At 47.4% G+C, this 22,601-nt stretch overlaps 1 protein-coding gene across 1 annotated transcript in view; it reads right to left on the reverse strand.

Annotated features, from left to right (window-relative positions):
* The window catches only part of syne1a (spectrin repeat containing, nuclear envelope 1a), a 302,008-nt gene that overhangs the window by 243,259 nt on the left and 36,148 nt on the right, over positions 1-22,601 (reverse strand). Inside the window, 10 exon segments of the mRNA XM_048249742.1 lie at positions 194-401; positions 916-1,119; positions 1,580-1,681; positions 3,622-3,804; positions 3,909-4,067; positions 4,710-4,860; positions 6,892-7,106; positions 7,296-7,403; positions 21,379-21,606; positions 21,841-22,002. Coding sequence (XP_048105699.1) covers positions 194-401; positions 916-1,119; positions 1,580-1,681; positions 3,622-3,804; positions 3,909-4,067; positions 4,710-4,860; positions 6,892-7,106; positions 7,296-7,403; positions 21,379-21,606; positions 21,841-22,002 — 1,720 coding nt within the window.

The following is a 22,601-nucleotide window of genomic DNA, read 5'->3' on the forward strand; positions in this document are numbered from 1 at the left end:
CTATATGCTGGTCATGTGTGCTGGTGCTATATGCTGGTCATGTGTGCTGGTCCTATATGCTGGTCCTATATGCTGGCCATGTGTGCTGGTCCTATATGCTGGTCATGTGTGCTGGTCCTATATGCTGGTCATGTGTGCTGGTCCTATATGCTGGTCATGTGTGCTGGTCCCATCCCCCACATCTCTCACTCACCAGAGATGTGTAGCTGTAGCTCCCCCTGCAGGTCGCTGGAGGCACGTGAGCAGCGCAGGGCGGCCATGTCCCTTCTTCTGACCAGGTCAGTCAGCTCTTCACTGAGGTGGCCCAGCTCCTGGGAGGGGTGAGACCTACAGAGCATACTCAGTTTGGCCTGCGCCTCATCCAGAGAAAGCTGCTGCTGACTGAGGTCCCCTTTAATTTCCTGTGGCGGAGTTAAAGCAAGAAACAACCCTCAGATCCAAACCATGCAGAAACAGAAAGTGTGTGTGTGTAGTGTGTGTTTGTGTAGTGTGTGTGTGTAGTGTGTGTTTGTGTAGTGTGTGTGTGTAGTGCGTAGTGTGTGTGTGTTTGTGTAGTGTGTGTTTGTGTAGTGTGTAGTGTGTGTGTAGTGTGTGTGTGTAGTGTGTGGTGTGTGTGTGTGTTGTGTAGTGTGTGTTTGTGTAGTGTGTGTGTGTAGTGTGTGTTAGTGTAGTGTGTGTGTGATCCAAACAGATCCAAACCATGCAGAAACAGAAAACTCTGTAACTCTACATAGGCTAACACATCTGTAGTAAACTGATGTTTGTATTTAGACACATCTGTAACAAACTGATGTTTGTATTTAGACACATCTGTAGCAAACTGATGTTTGTATTTAGACACATCTGTAGCAAACTGATGTTTGTATTTAGATATCAGTTATGGAATAGTGGTGTCACATATAGGGAGTGGTGAACCTTCAGTCTGCTGATGTTCTCAGGGTTTGATACCAGAAGCAGGTCTGAAACCTTGTCCTCCACGTTCTTAAGACGCAGTGCACCTTGGGAGATGAAGTCCTCCAGCTGCTGCTTCTGTGAGCTGTAGTCTTCCAGGGATCTGCTGATGCGCGCGTACGCCGCATGTGCCTGACACAGCTTCCTCCTCAGGCCCTCCTCCACCTGCTGCAGCCAGACACACACCTGAGCAACACTGGTTCTAATGAAGCAGGCCAGACACACACCTGAGCAACACTGGTTCTAATCAAGCAGGCCAGAGAACACCATGTGTGTGTAAGGTTCTAATGAAGCAGGCCAGAGAACACCATGTGTCAGAGAACACCAGGTGTGTGTGAGGTTCTAATGAAGCAGGCCAGAGAACACCAGGTGTGTGTGAGGTTCTAATGAAGCAGGCCAGAGAACACCAGGTGTGTGTGAGGTTCTAATGAAGCAGCCCAGAGAACACCATGTGTCAGAGAACACCAGATGTGTGTGAGGTTCTAATGAAGCAGGCCAGAGAACACCAGGTGTGTGTGAGGTTCTAATGAAGCAGGCCAGAGAACACCAGGTGTGTGTGAGGTTCTAATGAAGCAGGCCATTACACCTGCAGCTCAGCGTGTAATACCTGCAGCTCAGTGTGTAATACCTGCAGCTCAGCGGGTACTTCCTGGTTGTTTCTTCTCTGGGAGAGTTTGGTGAGTTGTTCATGTAGAGAAGCCAGCTGCACATCCATGGCATCTATCTCTAGCTGAGCACACACACACACATGATCACATGATCACACACACACACACACACACACACACACACACACACACACACACACACACATGATCTTTATTCACACATATCTACCTGATCACACACACACACACACACACACACACACACACACACACACACACACACACACACACACACATGATCTTTATTCACACATATCACACACACACACACATACAGTACACATCATACACAAACATTATCTCACATGAACTTTCTGACACTAAATAGGATTCATGCATTATCATATTGGATATGTAACTATCCCACCTCTTTGTAACATACACCTCAGGTGGCGTTAAACACCATGTTCTATTCTCTACACCTAACTAACTCATTCATTTATCATGTATACAGACCTTACTGTTCTGTACTGACCCTAGGCAGATGGATCAGGCTCTTGAGTCGTGGATCTGCTAAAGGTTTCTATCTACATGAATTTCCCCTGGGGATCAATAAAGTATCTATCTATCTATCTATCTATCTATCTATCTATCTATCTATCTATCTACATGGATCTCCAATTCTCCCCTATTACCCATCAGCCTTCTTTTCTTCTCTTCTTTTCTCTGATTGTTTAACACTCTGTAAAGCGCCATGAGTCATGTGCAATGTTTTGGCACTCTATAAGTGATATTAAATTGTAAATTGAAAATTGTAAAATCTCTATTCACACATCACAAGCTGTCTTAACCCTTAGAACCCTAAGCTGTTTTTAGGGCATTTTCACTACCTTTATTCATAAGGATTTATTCTGGTCATTGTGAGTGCCACACACACATATTATATATATTGTTTTTTTCAGCAGAGTCTAGGCTGATTGATTTTAGCTAGCATTGATTTTATTTTGATTTTTAAAGAATTAAAATATAAAAAGCGTATTATTATTATTATTAAAAATTCTTATATTTTGACCTGTATCTCACCATAGCAAGCTCATAGCTCTACATGCATTTCATGTGTGTGTAGGCCAGACTGTCCTGAATCGGGCATTATAATTGCCATGTTGGAGGAATACTCTGGGGCTGAGCAATTTACAGAAATATTTGGTGTGTGATTTATGGAAATAAATGCCATTTTTTATTTAATGATGAAAAATGACCTTTCCGAGCTCCATATCTATGATACGAACTGATCTGACCTGATTTGACCCAAGTTTGCGTGTTAGCATGTGTGCCATAATGATTCTCAACCCTTTACTGCATTGCCATGAACAAAGTAAAGGCAAAAAAGGTGTTTCTTTGTTCAACAAATTGGGATGCAATGTAAGCCTTGAATTGGATGCCATGCAGGAATTTGCTAGGATGTCAAAACCGGATTATGAACATGCTTTGCCGTAGAGAAACACACGATAGCGTTGGATTATAAACATGCTTTGCCACAAAAACGTGGGGTAAGTCCAGCTATATGAAGTTATTATTTTGCTGTCACTTCGTCTGTTTTATAACCCAGAAGGATGTACTTGGTATCAAATGATATCTCTGTGTCTCCTCTTTCATCTGACATACGTGGCATATCTATCCAATCAGGGGTTCGCGGGTAATTCAAACGAGATTAATGGGTGTGCAGCGTTGGTTTGTGTACATGACGTTAATATTGTGCAGTCACTTCGTCTGTTTTTATAAGCCAGAAGGATCAATATAGCACTTGCACTGTTAGCCTTTGGGCTGGAAGCGCTAAAATCAGTCAAACTTGGCACCCCTTCGATCAACGTAATCTAGCTCTCGAGGGGATGTTTGACTCGTCAAATTACTCTGGGATTACACTGACAATGACTAGGTTGACCTTGACCTTAAATGAGGACAGGTGCGACCTTGACCTTAAATGCGGACAGGTGCTTCTCTGACTAGGTTGACCTTGACCTTAAATGCGGACAGGTGCTTCTCTGACTAGGTTGACCTTGACCTTAAATGCGGACAGGTGCTTCTCTGTGCTCTGCATGTCTTCCAGGCTGACGAGTCCACCACAGAGCACGGGGAGAGAGGATGAGCACCACTGCCCAATGCTCTGCTCAATCTGCACAACGTCATCCCACAACACCAGCGTCTGGGTCAAGCGCTCCACATTGCCATCAATTATCTCAAAGACCTTAAGGACAAGAAAAAAAGACTGGCACTCTGTTTCTCTATGGCAACATGAGGATTATGGGATGGATCTGTACATGTGAGATGTGTCTGACTGCCAGAGCTCACCTTTGACCAGCGTTCCACAACAGCATTGGTGTCTGCTGTAACATCCTGGGCTTGGTGGCCTGACACTTTGGTCAGCTCCATCTGCAAGAGTCGGCCCCTAGAGCAGAGGAGGTCAAGCTCCTCTTGGGCACTGACCATCCTCTCTGTCACTGCGCCGTGCTAAGAGTTAGCATACACATAGACCACACATATGAGCAACTGCGCCGTGCTAAGGGCTAGCATACACATAGACCACACATATGAGCAACTGTGCCGTGCTAAGGGCTAGCACACACATAGACCACACATATGAGCAACTGTGCCGTGCTAAGGGCTAGCATACACATAGACCACACATATGAGCAACTGTGCCGTGCTAAGGGCTAGCATACACATAGACCACACATGAGCATCTCACTGCGCCGTGCTAAGAGTTAGCACACACATAGACCACACATATGAGCAACTGTGTCATGCTAAGGGCTAGCATACACATAGACCACACATATGAGCAACTGCGCCGTGCTAAGGGTTAGCACACACATAGACCACACATGAGCATCTCACTGCGCCGTGCTAAGAGTTAGCACACACATAGACCACATATGAGCATCTCACTGCGCCGTGCTAAGAGTTAGCACACACATAGACCACATATGAGCATCTCACTGCGCCGTGCTAAGAGTTAGCACACACATAGACCACACATATGAGCAACTGCGCCATGCTAAGGGCTAGCAATGTGATGTTAGGGTTAGGGTTAGAATGTGAGGTAGAATGTAACGAGATGTGAAATGTCATATGAGGTGAGAACATTCTGACCTGTGAGAGGGTTCTCCTGATATCCTCTCGGTTCTGTGGTTCCGTGTAGCCTGCAGTGAGGTTCTCAGCAGTCTGCAGGATGGTTCTAAGGTTGTACTTCAGGGTCTGATGTTCCTGCAGAAGGTTCAGCATCCGACTAGAGCCCTCCCCTCTGCTCCATACACAGGCCACACACACACACACACACACACACACACACACACACACAGATTACCACACAAAAGATCAACAAACAGTCAAAGACTCACACCAACTCACACAAAAACTCATACAAACTCTCATTACACAGACGCACACAGACACACGCACACACACACAAACACACACGCGCATGCACATACACACACATGAACACAAACACACACACGCACACACACACACATACAAACACAAACACACACAGACGCTGAGAATGAGAACTTGACCATATCCAGGTGTGTGGAGACCCTAACCATATCCAGGTGTGTGTGGACCCTAACCATATCCAGGTGTTATCCAGGTGTGTGTGGTAACCCTTACCCTATCCAGATGTGTGGAGACCCTAACCATATCCAGGTGTGTGTGGACCCTAACCATATCCAGGTGTTATCCAGGTGTGTGTGGAGACCCTAACCATATCCAGGTGTGTGGAGACCCTAACCATATCCAGGTGTGTGTGGTAACCCTTACCCTATCCAGGTGTGTGGAGACCCTAACCATATCCAGGTGTGTGTGGTAACCCTTACCCTATCCAGGTGTGTGGAGACCCTAACCATATCCAGGTGTGTGTGGTAACCTACTACCCATCCAGGTGTGTGGAGACCCTAACCATATCCAGGTGTGTGTGGACCCCTATCCAGGTGTGTGGAGACCCTAACCCATATCCAGGTGTGTGTGGCAACCCTTACCCTATCCAGGTGTGTGGAGACCCTAACCATATCCAGGTGTGTGTGGTAACCCTTACCCTATCCAGGTGTGTGGAGACCCTAACCATATCCAGGTGTGTGTGGTAACCCTTACCCTATCCAGGTGTGTGGAGACCCTAACCATATCCAGGTGTGTGTGGAGACCCTAACCATATCCAGGTGTGTGGAGACCCTTACCCTATCCAGGTGTGTGGAGACCCTAACCATATCCAGGTGTGTGTGGTAACCCTTACCCTATCCAGGTGTTATCCAGGTGTGTGTGGACCCTTACCCCATATCCAGGGTGTGTGGAGACCTAACCATATCCAGGTGTGTGGAGACCCTAACCATATCCAGGTGACCTAACCCTATCCGGGTGTGGGAGACCCTAACCATATCCAGGTGTGTGTGGTAACCCCTTACCCTATCCAGGTGTGTGGAGACCCCCATATCCAGGTGTGTGTGGAGACCCTAACCATATCCAGGTGTGTGTGAGTAACCATATCCCCTTACCCTATCCAGGTGTTATCCAGGTGTGTGTGGTAACCCTTACCCTATCCAGGTGTGTGGAGACCCTAACCATATCCAGGTGTGTGTGGAGACCCTAACCCTATCCAGGTGTGTGGAGACCCTAACCATATCCAGGTGTGTGTGGAGACCCTAACCCTATCCAGGTGTGTGTGGTAACCCTTACCATATCCAGGTGTGTGGAGACCCTAACCATATCCAGGTGTGTGTGGTAACCCTTACCCTATCCAGGTGTGTGGAGACCCTAACCCTATCCAGGTGTGTGTGGAGACCCTTACCCTATCCAGGTGTGTGGAGACCCTAACCATATCCAGGTGTGTGGAGACCCTAACCATATCCAGGTGTTATCCAGGTGTGTGTGGAGACCTAACCATATCCAGGTGTGTGGAGAGGGAAAGAGGTGTGTGAAAGAGGTGTGTGTTCTTCTGTAGAGATGCAGGAGGAGGTTCCTAACCTTATCCAGGTATCCATGTATTTCATTTTTGAGTATTTTATATTGAAGTTATCCATAAGTATCCAAAAGTATTCAGATTACATTACATTAATTTTTTAATCCAATGGATTACATTACTGGATTAAAAAACTTGCCGTGTAGTCTATACTCAGTTATAGATTTTACATTTCAGAGTAATCTGACCCAACTCTGCATACAGGTAGGAGGAGAGGTAAAGGGGTTCCTCACCTTATCCAGGTGTGTGTTCTTCCACACAGAACCTTATCCAGGTGTGTGTTCTTCCACACAGAACCAGGAGGGGAAAGGGGTTCCTCACCTGCACCATGCAGCCATCAGCTCCTCCAGGATGGTCAGCGTCTCTGCTGCCCCCTGCTGGTGCTCCAGAATGGTGAGCGTCTCTGCTGCCCCCTGCTCGTGCTCCCTGAGGTTGACCTCCAGCGGCTCCAGCTCGCCCCTCTCAGCCTGCCCACTCTGGCCCACAGAGAGGGCCTCCAGCCTGGACGCCAGCTGCCCCGAGCTCTGCTTCCCATCCTGCAGCAACCACACAACACGGAGGCCAAGGTTAGGGTTAGGGTCAGACGCTGAGGTACAGAGGAATGTGTGTGTGTGTGTGTGTGTATGTGTTTGTGTGTGTGTATGTGTTTGTGTGTGGAGGCGCAGAGGGCCGTATGTGTGTGTGTGTGTGTGTGTGTGTGACTGTGTGTGTTTGTGTGTACTCACAATGACCTCCTGTAGGGCGGTGTGTGTATCGGAAGGGGAGGCACACAGGGGTGTCAGCTGAATCTGCTGCTGCAGTTTGAGCTTCATCTGCTGCATTGAGTCCTTCACCTGGAGACACAAACTCCATTAGTCAGGTACAACAAGCACACACACACACACACACACACACACACAAACACACACACACACACACACACACACAAACAGGAACAACAAGCACTCTGGTGGCAATGTATCAGAACTACACAAACTCCATTAGTCCAGGTACAACAAGCACACACACAAAACACCACCCTAACACACACCACACACACACACAAACAGGAACAACAAGCACTCTGGTGGCAATGTATCAGGAACTACGATGGCTCTGGGGTCAATGTGTTAAACCAGTGGTTCTCAAATGGGGGTACGCGTACCCCTGGCACTCTAGGGGGTACATGAGATTTTAAAATATACATACATATATTGATATTTATCAGTTCCACAGTTTAATAAATTAGTCTTTTTTTTTTCTCAACTAAAAATGCTTTGCGCTGGTTAGGGGGTACTTGGCTGAAAAAATATTTCACAGGGGGTACATCACTGAAAAAGGGTTAAGAACCACTGTGTTAAACTTTTAAATAAAAAAAACTTCATATAGACTGATAAACTTTAATTGAACAACCTTCATGAAGACTGAGGAGACAATAGCTCTCAATGCTAATATGTGGGTCAGTGTAGGTTCCTTTATGAACAACATTGATTAGATTAGATAAGATTAGATTCAATTTTATTGTCATTGTGCCGAGTACAAGTACAAAGACAACGAAATGCAGTTTGTGTCTAACTAGAAAAGTGCACCAAATGTCCGCCTCCTCGTTGTCCCTGTCAAGGTTGCCATGGTCGTGGACACCTCAACATGCACAGACAAGGAGGCATCAGGCGGAGGCGGTCGGGGGGTGATGGGGGCTTAGTTGGTTGGATGTCACCAGATGCAGAGCTACAGTTAAGTAGAATGACAGCCACAGGAAAGAAGCTTCCTCTAAACCTGCTGGTTCGGATGCGGAGAGACCTGTAACGCCTCCCGGAGGGGAGTGGGGTGAACAGTCTGTGGTAGGGGTGAGAACAGTCTTTGATGATGCGCGCCTTACGCAAGCATCGCTTGCCCTGGATGGCCTCGATGGAGGGGAGTGAGGAACTGGTGATGCGTTGGGCAGTTTTCACCACCCTCTGCAGTGCTTTCCGGTCGTGGGCAGAGCAGTTGCCATACCAAACTGTGACACAGTTGGTGAGGATGCTCTCAATGGTGCAGCGGTAGAAGTTCACTAAGATCTGAGGAGGAGACAGATGAACCTTCTTTAGTCTCCTCAGAAAGAAGAGACGCTGGTGAGCTTTTTTGATCAGGGTAGAGGTGTTGAGGGTCCACGAGAGGTCCTCAGAGATGTGGACGTCCAGAAACTTGAAGCTGGTGACATGCTCCACCTCAGTCTCATTGGTGAGAATGGGGGTGTGTGTGCTAGCTTTAGACTTCCCGAAGTTCACAATGAGCTCTTTGGTCTTCTTGGTGTTGAGAGCCAGGTTGTTATCAGTGCACCACGATGTTAGGTGCTGGACCTCCTCCCTGTAAGCCATCTCATCATTGTTGCTGATGAGACCAGTCACCGTAGTGTCATTTGCAAACTTGACAATGGTGTTAGAGCCATGTACAGGTGTGCAGTCGTAGGTGAAGAGGGAGTAGAGGAGAGGGCTCAGCACACATCCCTGTGGTACGCCAGTGTTCAGGGTGATGGTTGAGGAGGTGTGGTTATCTAACCTAACAGACTGAGGTCTGTTGGTTAGGAAGTCCAGAATCCAGTTACAGAGGGAGGTGTTGATGCCCAGTTTACTGATTTTGGTGATCAGTTTGGAGGGGATGATGGTGTTGAATGCTGAGCTGGGGGTGAGTGTGACTGGATGGAAGTCATTGAGGCTTGTTGTAGTGGAGTGTTTTTGGCACCTGCACGCGGGGACAGCTGCCTGGGCTGGTCACAGATTAAATATGTCAGTCCAAACCTCAGTCAGCTGCACTGCACAGGCTCAGGTCTGGGGATACCATCAAGACCAGCAGCCTTACATGCATTACGTCCTATTGTGGGGCATGAGCATCCCCTGATCTGAATGCGATGTCTTGTGCCTTCAGCAGAAGTCTGACGTCACTGTTCATCCATGGCTTCTGATTAGGGAAAGTCATAATCCGTAGTCCGGGTGGTGACACTGTTGATGTTGGAGTTGATACAGTCCAGAATGGAGGAGGCATATGAATCAATGTCCGTGTGGAAGTCATGGGTGGCCTGAGTTGCAAACACTCTCCAGTCAGTGTTTTCAAAATGCTGCTGAAGTGTTGCTGCTGAAGTCACTGTTGGTTTCACACGTGTGGGTTTCACACTTTGACTGCCCTCACTGTTGGTTTCACACGTTTGATGAGTGCTGAGTACTTGGGCAGTAGAAACAATGAGAGGTGATCTGAGTGTCCTAGGTGGGGGAGGGGAGCAGCTTTGTAGGCATCAGCTATGTTTATGTAAACTTGGTATAAAATATTATCTCCTCTTGTGGGGCATTATACATTTTGATGAAGTCTTACCTGAGTCAGCTGTTTTGTTGGCACAGAGAATGGAGCGTCCAGTTAGCTCCATAGCGTTGTTTGGTATTTCGCTGTTAAGCCAAGTTTCTGTGTGAATCAATATGTTGCAGTCCATAACCATTCTGTGTGTGGTGATCCGCAGTTCATCCATTTTGTTCACCAGGGAGCGAACATCGGCGAGGAAAAGGCTTGGAAGAGCGAGTCAATGTGGCGTTAGCTTTAGCCTCACTCAAACTCCTCCACGAGAGTCCCTGTGTTTACATTTTCTGGGCGTCTGAAGTTCCTTTCAATTGGTGTGGCGGAGTTCGTGGGTCTCGCTGATCTAGCATTCTCTGGTATTATGCTGATGAAGATGTCGGGATTGCAGGAACCGATGTCCAAAAGTTCCTGTCGGGTGTACGATATGTACGCTATACTGTTTTTACCGAAAATACTTTAAAAGGTCTCATCTCATCGTTTTTTCGTTAATTTTGCAGTGGTCTGTAGTATTGATGAATGCCCTGTGAGCCGGTTTTGGTGAAAAAAATGCTCCTGCGTCTGTTTCATGCTGTTCTAGTTTGGTGGGGAAGGTGGGCGGGGAGGAACGACTGGATTTCGCCTCTAGTCATGAATATTAATGACATGCTAATGAATTCACCTCTGATTGGCTAACAGTACTGTGACGCTTCCTCCAGTGCGTCCTCATCCGATTCTGCCTGTGCTATGCTCCATATTCAACTTTACAGTGCTAAAACCTGGCTAAAACTCGAGTCAAAACTGTTGCAGAAAATGTCTTCGGAGATACAACTTCGTGTGTTTGATCCTAGTGTTCGAGTAGGAAGAAGAACCGCTTCCTGATCGTTTGTCGGTAAACGTTGGTTTAATAGAATGGTAACAATTGCCTGTCAGCTTAAAATTTCTCCTAAAAGAGGTAAACGTTTGTGACAATTGTCATCTTGCTTTCAAGTAATAAACAGTTGGAAACATTTTAAAATAAAGACCTATTTCTTTACACAGTCAAAAGTCTTTGCAATCTTCCTAGTAGATATTTTACTTCACAACACAGGTAAGCACCCTAAATGCAGTTCAGCCACTGACCTAGCCTGCTAATGCTATCGGAATAGCTAGATAGTTATGGTTTGAATTCCATGATACTATCATTGAAAGACCACTTGGTCATAGCCCAATACATATATAGATCTAAATGCAAACACGCCTACCTAGCTATATTTTGCTGGAATTGTACCAGAATGCCTACAGAAGCAGAGAATGTGTGCTGCAAGACTTCTCCGGTAATGAGAACTATGATAGCCTGACATTGGCAGAGGTTAGCCTACTCAAGTTGTTTTCTGTCACGTATGACAGAAAAAGTAGCCTACTATAGGAATCTTATAGTATTTTGGGACTAAATATTACAGTAATCTTATAGGAATACTATAGTATTTGGACATACTATAGGTACTATAAGACTACTATAGAAAAACTATAGCGGTTACAGGATATTATAGAGTTATTAGTAGTACTTCTACAGTATGTCCCAATTATAAGATTACTATAATATTTTGCCCCAAATACTATAAGATTCCTATACAACTTTTTCGTAAGGGGATTGCTCATGTGGTTAGAAAAATGGGTAACACCAGTACCCCTGTTGTCTGTATGACCCTGTACCCAGGATTAGAACCAGTCTGCCGTAGCATAATGTACTCCCTTCAAAATGCACTAAACATTCGACTATGACGACTATGGCCCTCTGTGAGACAGAAGATATGAAAGGTAAGATAAACCTTTAGCTTAAAAGGGACAAAAACTGATGAAACTTCTAAAACAAATATACAAAACAGGTCAATTTTCTATAAACAACTTTATTATATTTACATACAGCAGTGGTACTCAAAGTGTGGTCCACAAGCTATCTCAAGTGTTCCACAAGTAGATGTGGTAAAATATAATAGATGAGTTGTTTGCAATATTGAACCAACTTGTATGTAAATCCAAACAGTTCTGCAACACTGATGTAACCTATGTCAGTTTAAATCATATGAATCCTCTAACACCATAAGCAAGGTGCAAAGACAATAAGCAAGGTGGTTCAGTAAGAAGGCCTATTGTGTAATATACTGTTGAAGTAGGTCTACTGTTTTTTTTGCTAGGTGGTCCGTGAAACACTGACAAATAGTAATATTGCAGTCTATTAAAATAATGCAAACACAAAACAAGAACATCCAAACTATGCACAGAATTAACAATGTCCTCTTTTTGCCAGACGATGCAGACATCTGGCCTACAGATCCTTTGTAAAATGGTGCTGGGATTATTTAGGGAAAAAGGTCTGAGTTGTTGTTTCGGCTTGTATTGTCCTGGGGATCCGAAGGGACAACACACAAAACACATTCGTTGGCTGTGATGATTTTATTACATTGCTCTTTGATTAAGCTGGGCCATGGGGTGGAGCCATCAGGTGTTATTGTGGAGATGTCGCCATCATCCTCCTCCTCCTCTTGATCAACCCGAGGTCTTCTAGCTGGCCTTGGATGAACAGGCTTGATGGCAGTAGAGGTAGCAGGCCCCCATGCCCATGGTGTATCCGAAGTGCTTGTATCAATACTCATACTTTTCATGAAGTATTCTGTTTGGGTACCTAAAGTAAATAAATGTGTATTACTGTCAAGTTACAAGATACTAATAGTACACAGGACATTCACTATCTCACAAAACTGTACTGGCACAATGGAAACAAAAAATATTTTAGTGACTGTGGTAAGGTGTATGATGTACTAAGTAGCATACCCACAAGAAGACATTCGGTAATATCAATTCTATCTGTTATGCAATTCATGGGTTTCATCAGGTCCATTTACACAGGTGTATTAATCAAGCACCATGCAGTCTGCATTCATAATCGAGGTGCTTGATTTTATACACCGGTGGAAAGTGACCTGAAGAAACCCATGAATTGACTTTCCAAAACATTGACGAGCACATAAGAACCTGTATTAGCCTACTAGAAAAAGACTTTTAGAAACTAACTAGCACAACAATAAAAGTTAGATCACAAACCTTTGCTTCTAACGTGATGACCTAATGTAGGCTAGAAAGCTGTGTAGCCTGTCATGAGGATGTGCTCTGGAAGACATACAAAACACTAAGTAAACAGCAAGTAATCAAACAAAACATCATTGTATGTCAATGTAATAATGGCAAGAAGACATAAATTAGACTGAAGTGTCAATACCTGAGCTCTAGTGATAGCAACTTAGCCTAATAGTGCAGGGGTATTGTGTTTTTGATTTTGATTTAGACTAGAACAATACCCGTACTTAGTTGAGCATAAAATATTGTTGCTAATATTATTATTTGTGGTTTAACGCTTAGGTTAGAAGATTATAGGTTCAACAAGCTAAATCTCTGGGTAGTGTGGTCAGTTTCTTATGAGTGTAGCTACACCAGGCACGTAACTGAAGCATTCCGTTCGCGTTATGTCCTGCAACAATTAGCTTCCAATAGGCCTAATCAATGGAAGTAGCTACACCTGGCGTGTTAGTGGCCTGTAGGCTACGTTCGGGAAAATAGACCATTCCTCTAATGGATTTTACCAGAGCCCTTCCTATTAGGCATTCTCTGATTTTACACGTCGCGAACAGAACACTTCAGTTACGTGCCTGGTGTAGCTTCCTGTAATATAGGCTAGCCTAAGCCTAGCTTGTACCTTTTTCATGCATGCTAACGTGAAGAATATGAACATGCTATTTTGTAACAGACGTTAGGTGGAAAAGTTTGTTTGTACTTACAGCCTGTGAGCTGGTGGTCGATCGTCATGACGGTACAGAACCAGGTTTTCAGAACATCGATGCAAAACCACTTTCTAAGGTAGTGAGTGTTGGAAATGATTGGAACACAGAACTAATGTTGCACTACTTCGGTGGTGGTGTTCCAACGATAAATCCGAACCATTTCTTCCTCAACTCATGTTTCTAAGGCAAGACATGCAACATTGATGTATTATTGCCAGAAATAAAACAGGCACAATTTTTTTTCTGCCATGTTGGCAACTTGCTGTTATCTCCTACTAGCCGCAGAGAGACAATCCCCTAGCCGCAAAATCTTCCCGTCTTCCTGTAGGCGGTCACAAGCCAAGGTGGGCGAGGCCATGAATAGTCAGTTTCCCTTCGGCGTCATTGGGAAGGGCTCTTTCTGATTCGCTTGTTTTTCCGTGTATTTTCTTTCATTGGCTAATCCGGGCAATGGGGGTAGAAGATCATTTTCACGTGCAGCATGCACATGCAACTTGGAGTGAGCTATAGTATTTCGAAAGTAACAAGTATTAAACGGTTTCTCAGTGAATGTGACTGTGAAAAATGAAGATGTGTGGTAGTGACATTTTTCACCAAAACGCCAGCGACACATCCTTTCTACACTCACACACACCTCCGACACCACAGACACTCCCATTGACACGCCAGCACACTCCCCACAATAACATAGACCCAGACACCTGTTAGCATCTCCCTACACACCGTATTCAAACTTTTTTTTTTTTTTAAGCTGCTATCGCGAAAATGCACACGCCACAAACACACACATTTCTCAGTTAAAACATGTACTTACCATCGTTGCGAGCAACATGAGGTACCAGTTGTCTCGTCCCATATTCCACTCGCAACACAATAGTTCACTGCACTACAAACAAACATTTCTCACTCACCGCTGCCAATGGGTGTTCCATCAGAATGGTCCGTGGGGAAACCGGAGCCCTTGCGGAACCAATGTTCTTAACCACTGTCCGGTTCAGTGGCGCAAACTTTGGTTGTCATGGTGATATGTGAGTAATTGTTTTGTAGCTTTATTTCATGCATACAGTATACTAAAATAAGTAAATATGGGATTTATGTTTTCTACTTTTTAAAAGCTATTTTCTGGGGATATTGTGATAATTTGTATGTACTTCCAAATGTGTGTTTTTAAAGGTTTTTGTAATGCCATTTTCGGATTGGTTTATTGTCTGTCCAATCACTGCTCTCGGGTAGACTGTGAGCCCTTCAAAAGGGCAGGGGTTTTCATTTGGGGAGGGAGAGCAAGGGGAAAGCACGCTTGCTGTGAAGCTGTGCAGTGAAGTAAGTGCAAGAAAAAGTGTGATCGTGATCGTTCTCTAAACAGTCTTTTGTTGTAGTTATATTTGTGTTGCCTGATTGAGGCCGGTTTTGTTTTCCGTTTATTCTCAGTTTTTGTTTTCTCTTTTGTTAATCACTGCTACTGCACTGTAAATAAAACTCGCACCCGCTTCACTTTAGTCTTGAGTTGCCTAGTCGTTTTTCTTGCGGTCATCCTGATATGAGAGAGGGGTGGGCAAGCTCCAATCTCACAGGTGGTGTCAGAAGTGGCGACAGTGGCGCCTCGAAAGAAGACGTTGAAGAAGACGACAGGCAGACTGCCAAGCATGGCATATCGGCGCCTACCCCGAGATGCCACGGAGGGACACACAGCTGAGGAGGAAGAGGAGCATCCAGATGCTGGTGAGCAGACAGAAGGTGCCAAGGGTGGAGCAACAGCAGTTCCACAGACGCTGGACATGGGCGTGCTCTTCAATCTCCTTCAGCAGTCCATTCAAGACCAGCAGCAGGAGGCCCTCAAGCAAGAAAGGCGATGGCGCAGTGTGCAGATCCAGCTGAACAATGTCCACGATGAGCTGGAGAGGGAACGGCGGAGTCCAGCAGAGTGGCGAAGGCAACCAGGTGATGACGGCGCCAGAGATCCACTGCAGGATGGACCATCGCGCAACTTGGTAGTGCCACCCCCAGGCTTCCAAGCAGCTGCAGCAGCAGCAGAACCAGCGCCAGCACCAGAAGGGCCAGTTCCAGTGCCAGTACCAGCACCAGCAGCCCCAGTGTCTCCTGTGGCAGCTCCTAGATGGCCTCCAGCACGGCAAGCAGTGCCACCCCCGGCATCTGGCCCAGCCGTGATGACTCCAGTTTCTTGGACAAGGGCCATAGTGCCGAAGCTCGAAGAGGGGGATGACGTCGAACAATACCTGATGACATTTGAGAGACTCGCCACGGCCTACAGATGGCCAAGAGCTGATTGGGCCGTTTACCTGGTGCCGTATCTTACAGGTAGAGCCCGAGCAGCGTACGTGGCAATGGACATGCAAAACGCCATGGGGTATGACCAAGTGAAGACGGCTATCCTGGCGAAATATGAAATTAATGGAGAGACTTACCGACAAAGGTTCCGGGATCCAGACTGGAGAGCAGGAGAGACCCCACGGGAGCTGTATGACCGCCTGAGGGACCTCTACAGGAAGTGGGTGAGACCAGCAGAGAAGACGGTGGAGCAGATAGGAGAGCTCTTCATTCTGGAGCAGTATCTGCGCACCCTAGCCCATGACATCCGGGTCTGGGTCAAAGAGCACAACCCAGCCACAGGCCAGAAGGTGGCAGAACTGGTGGAGGCGTTCCTGGCAGCTCGACCTGGACCAAAGACGTTCCGCAACCAGAACTTCAACCGGCCAGCCGCGGGCGGTAAGTCTGGTGTTCCTGGTGGGGGAGTTGGTCCTAGGGGGTTAGGACAGGTCAGAGCACCACAGCACACCTACACTTCACCCTACACCACACCACCAAGGCCACCTACACGTCCCTACACCCCGCCACCTAGACACCCAGCCCCTACAGCTACACCACCAAGACCACATGTGTTATGTCACCACTGCAGTAAACCCGGTCACATTGCCCGAGATTGCCCAGTAAGGAAAGGCCATGGGTCCGGCTTTTGTAGTGTGTTAAGACCCGAAGAGGGAGCTGACGATGCATTGTCCAGAGTACAAACAGTCCCTGTAACTGTGAATGACATATCTACACATGCATTCCTGGACACTGGTAGCACACACACTCTAGTCCAGCCACACCTCATAGACACATCAGAGGATTTGGGGAAAGGGCAGCTGAGAGTGTGTTGTGTTAATGGAGATGAACATGTGTACCCAGTTGCTGACATTAGACTGGAAGTTCAGGGGCAAGCTTTTTTGTTGAGAGCAGGCATTGTGAGTGGGCTACGCTATCCTGTAGTGTTGGGGCAGGATGTTGTGATTTTGCCTGAGCTTGTGCAGTCAGTGCAGCCAGTCAGCATGGTGGTGACCAGAGCGCAGGCTAAGCAGTCAGCAGATGATGAAGCAACGAAGGCTGTCTGTGATATGTTGCCATACAGTCAGACTGACATTGACCTGGATATTGACCTCCCTGCAGTATGTAAAACGCCTAAGACATGCAGACAGCGCAGGTTAGCTAAAATGCAGGGGACAACAGAGAAATCTGTAGGCCAACTACCAAAGCCGGATGGTGATTTGAAAGATGTGTGGAAGCCACCGAGTAATTTAAGGGACTTACAGAAAAGTGATGAGTCGTTGAAAAATGCTTTCTCTAAGGTTACTGAGATTGATGGTGTTAAGACAGGAGAGTCTGCTGATCTTAATGGAGAGTTTTATTTTGTCAAAGATGACTTGCTGTACCACCAACCAAAAGATGCCGCTGTTGAGCAGATTGTTGTCCCAAAATGTCTCAGAGATAAGGTGCTGTGTTTGGGGCATGACATACCATGGGCAGGACACCTGGGCACTGTTAAGACACTGGAGAGGATAGCGCAGCGTTTTCACTGGCCAGGCATGTACACTGATGTCCTACGTTACTGTCGTTCATGTTCCATCTGTCAACTGACCAGTAAACACAAAGCTAAACCTTCCCCTTTGCATCCACTACCCATCATTGGTGTTCCCTTTCAGAGGTTAGGGATGGATATAGTGGGACCCCTTGAGAGAACACGCTCAGGTCACAGATTTATCCTTGTAATGTGTGACTATGCAACACGCTACCCCAAAGCATTCCCACTACGCAAAATCACAGCAGGTTCAGTTGCACGTGCACTTCTCCAACTGATCTCTAGGGTAGGCATACCACACGAAATCCTCACTGACCAAGGTACTGCATTTCTGTCAAAAACATTGAGGCAAGTTTATAGTTTACTGGGAATTAAGGGGATAAGGACCACTCCCTACCATCCCCAGACTGATGGGCTGGTGGAGCGGTATAACCAGACCCTGAAGGCCACGCTCAAGAAGTTTGTGGCGGACAATGGCAAAGACTGGGACCAGTGGTTGCCATACCTCCTGTTTGCCTACAGGGAGGTACCACAGGCATCCACTGGTTTCTTCCCGTTCGAGCTCCTGTATGGGCGCCAGGTCCGGGGCCCACTGGATCTTCTGCGCGACACCTGGGTGACCCCGAAACCCCAGGAGCAGGACAGTGTGCTCTCGTATGTCTTGAAGATGCGACAGAAGATGGAGGAGATGGCGACCATCGTGGAGGACAACATGACAAAGGCCCAGCAGATCCAGGCTCGGTGGTATGACCAGAGGGCGAGGCAGAGGAGCTTCGCGCCTGGGCAGCAGGTCCTGCTGTTGCTGCCGACCACCGAGAACAAGCTGCTGGCCCGGTGGCAAGGACCATACCGGGTGACACGTCAGTTGGGGCCTGTGACGTATGAGCTGGAGATGCCGGGGCGTCGAAAGACCAAGCAGGCGTTCCACGTAAACCTGCTCAAGGAGTGGCGGGACCGGGAAGAAGTGCCCAGCCAGCAGCTGATGGTGCAGGACGTGCAGGGTGATGTAGAGCCACCAGAGCAGTTCTTCCCGTCAGCAGTTTCACCAACTGACCCTGAGATTTCCCACTTGACGGCTCAGCAGGCGCAGGAATTGAAGGCCATCGTTCCTCCTGGCCTGTTTTCTGAGCAGCCGGGACGGACGCAGCTGGTGGAACACGACCTGCTGCTGAAGGACACTACGCCAGTGCGGCAACACATGTACCGCATCCCAGAGCGGCTGCTTCCCACTCTGCAGGAGGAGCTGGAGGTGATGAAGCAGCTGGGCGTGATCGAGAGGTCCAGCAGCAGCTGGAGCAGTCCAGTTGTGCTGGTCCCGAAGAAGGACTGGAGCATACGCTTCTGCATTGACTTCAGGCAGTTGAACGCACAGTCCACCTTTGACGCCTACCCAATGCCCAGGCTGGAGGACCTGATTGAGGGGCTTGGGAGGGCGTCCTACATCACCACGCTGGACCTCTGCAGGGGGTATTGGCAGGTGCCCCTGGCAGAGGAGGCAAAGCTGCACACAGCCTTTTCAGACTCCGCAGGGGCTGTACCAGTTCACCACCATGCCCTTTGGCTTGCAGGGGGCGCCAGCAACCTTCCAGAGGCTGATGGACCGTGTCCTGGAGGGCACGGGCGGTTACGCAGCGGCCTATCTGGATGACGTGGTAGTCTGGAGCGCCACCTGGAGTGAGCACCTTGAACACCTGGGCAGGTGTTCCGGCCGGATCAGCGAGGCTGGGCTGACCATTCAGCGAAAAAGTGCTCTCTGGCCCAGCAGGAGGTGCGATACCTGGGCCACATCATCGGGCAAGGGGGGTCATTAGGCCCCAGAAAGACAAAGTTGGGGCGGTCCGAGACTGTCCTCGGCCAAAGACAAAGAAGGACGTCCGATCTTTCTTGGGTCTCGCCGGTTGGTACCGGAGATTCATACCCAACTTCGCTTCCCGTGCTGCACCCCTCACAGACCTGACTGGGCAAGTCGGGGTCAGCCAAGGTCGAAAGTGGGGAGAGGTGCACGCGGCGGGCTTCCAGGACCTGAAAGGGGCTCTGGTTGCTGAGCCTGTTCTACAGAGCCCAGATTTTGAACAGACATTCACAGTTCAGACTGATGCCTCTGGGGTTGGGCTGGGGGCAGTCCTTCTTCAGGGGCTTATATAAGCCGCAAGCTCTTCCCTCGCGAGACCAGGTACTCCGTGGTGGAGCTTGAGTGCCTGGCTGTAAAGTGGCCACTAGAGACCTTTAAATACTACCTGCTGAGTAGAGACTTTCTTTTGGAGACTGATCACAGGGCCCTACAATGGCTGGGCCGAATGAAAGACTCGAATGCTCGAATCACTCGGTGGTTTTTGTCGTTGCAACCTTTTAGGTTTACTGTGAGGTACAGGGCGGGGTCACAGAACCCTGTTGCGGACTTCCTGTCTCGCCACCACCATGGCGAGCCAACAGAAGGGGGAGGAAATGTGAAAAATGAAGATGTGTGGTAGTGACATTTTTCACCAAAACGCCAGCGACACATCCTTTCTACACTCACACACACCTCCCGACACGCACAGACACTCCCATTGACACGCCAGCACACTCCCGCACACACACATAGACCCAGACACCTGTTAGCATCTCCTACACACCGTATTCAAACTTTTTTCCTTTTAAGCTGACTATCGCGAAAATGCACACGTCACACACACACATTTCTCAGTTAAAACATGTACTTACCATCGTTGTAGTAACGCAGGTACCAGTTGTCTCGTCCCATATTCCACTCGCCAACACAATAGTTCATTGCACTACAAACAAACATTTCTCACTCACCGCTGCCAGTGGGTGTTCCATCAGAATGGTCCGTGGGGAAACCGAGCTTGCGGAACCAATGTTCTTAACCACTGTCGGTTCAGTGGCTAAACTTTGGTTGTCATGGTGATATGTGAGATTGTTTTGTAGCTTTATTTCATGCATACAGTATACTAAAATAAGTAAATTTGGGATTTATGTTTTCTACTTTTTAAAAGCTATTTTCTGGGGATATTGTGATAATTTGTATGTACTTCCAAATGTGTGTTTTTAAAGGTTTTTGTAATGCCATTTTCGGATTGGTTTATTGTCTGTCCAATCACTGCTCTCGGGTAGATTGTGAGCCCTTCAAAAGGGCAGGGGTTTTCATTTGGGGAGGGAGAGCAAGGGGAAAGCACGCTTGCTGTGAAGCTGTGCAGTGAAGTAAGTGCAAGAAAAAGTGTGATCGTGATCGTTCTCTAAACAGTCTTTTGTTGTAGTTATATTTGTGTTGCCTGATTGAGACCGGTTTTGTTTTCCGTTTATTCTCAGTTTTTGTTTTCTCTTTTGTTAATCACTGCTACTGCACTGTAAATAAAACTCGCACCCGCTTCACTTTAGTCTTGAGTTGCCTAGTCGTTTTTCTTGCGGTCATCCTGATATGAGAGAGGGGTGGGCAAGCTCCAATCTCACAGTGACCTTTAAATAAATAAGGATATTACCACTAATTTGCAAAATCCGAGAGACACAGCAGAACACTGGAACAGCAGTCACACACACGCATACACACACACACACACACACACACACACACACACACACACAAACACACACAAACACCCCAGTGAAGATAGTAAGAGAGTGCAAATGGCACACACACATACACACACAAACACACACATACACAAACACACACACCCCAGTGAGGATAGTAAGAGAGTGCAAATGGCACACACACACAAACACACACACATACACACACAAACACACACATACACACATAAACACACACATACACACACAAACACACACACATAAACACACCCCAGTGAGGATAGTAAGAGAGTGCAACTGGCTGGGCAGAGACAGCGCCCCCACCTGGTGAACAAGGAGTAGCTGCCTGGTCTCTGCACTGACCCTCCTGCTGGACTCCGCACTGACCCTCCTGCTGGTCTCCACATCCTGCTGCTCCTTAGGAACATCCTCCTGCGACACACACGCGTCTACCAACACACACACATCCTCCTGCGATACACACGCGTCTACCAACACACACACATCCTCCTGCGATACACACACATCCTCCTGCGACACACACACATCCTCCTGCGATACACACGCGTCTACCGACACACACGCGTCTACCGACACACACACATCCTTTTGCGATACACACACATCCTCCTGCGACACACACGCGTCTACTGACACACACACATCCTCCTGCGACACACACACATCCTCCTGCAACACACACACATCTTCCACCAACACACACGCGTCTACCGACACACACACATCCTCCTGCAACACACACACATGCTCCTGCGACACACACACGTCCTCCTGTGACACACACGCGTCTACCAACACACACACATCCTCCTGCGACACACACTCCTTGGCCACCTGGGCCATGACACTTTGCTTCTCACTCCATGTGTCCATGTGATCGAGACGACCTTTGACCTCAGCCAGGGCACTCCGAGATTCTCTCAAGACCTGTTGGGTTACAGAGAAACATCATATTTACACACATTTAAACACACACACACACACACACTCTCTCAGGACCAGTTGGGTTACAGAGAAACATCATATTTACACACATTTAAACACACACACACCCACACACACACACACACTCTCTCAGGACCTGTTGGGTTAGTTGGGTTTAGTGCTGCTTTTGCCGTTGGCCTTGCTCCTACCCTGCACTGTTTCCAGTCACTTCACACACACACACACACACACACACACACACACACACACACACACCTTGGCCTTGCTCCTACCCTGCACAGTCTCCAGTCATTTCACAACAAAATATTTCCATTTTGTCTTACATCAACGGGACGGGCCAACCTAGCCAACCTTGACCATGCCTGGGCTGGTTAAGAGTATTTTGGGTATTGGATATTTCAATGTGGTAATATGGTGGCAGCATGGAGGGGAGTGTCTCCAGGACGCTGGTTTCACTGTTAAGCCTTCATGAGGTGTTGCGGGCCTAACTTAACGAAACATCGGTAAATGAGGGTGCCCATTTGATAACCCCAATGACATACTATATACTGCTGTTGGAGGGGCCATTTGTCTTGTGTTTG

This window comes from Alosa alosa, chromosome 8 (genome assembly GCF_017589495.1).
Source record: "Alosa alosa isolate M-15738 ecotype Scorff River chromosome 8, AALO_Geno_1.1, whole genome shotgun sequence".
NCBI lineage: Eukaryota > Metazoa > Chordata > Actinopteri > Clupeiformes > Clupeidae > Alosa > Alosa alosa.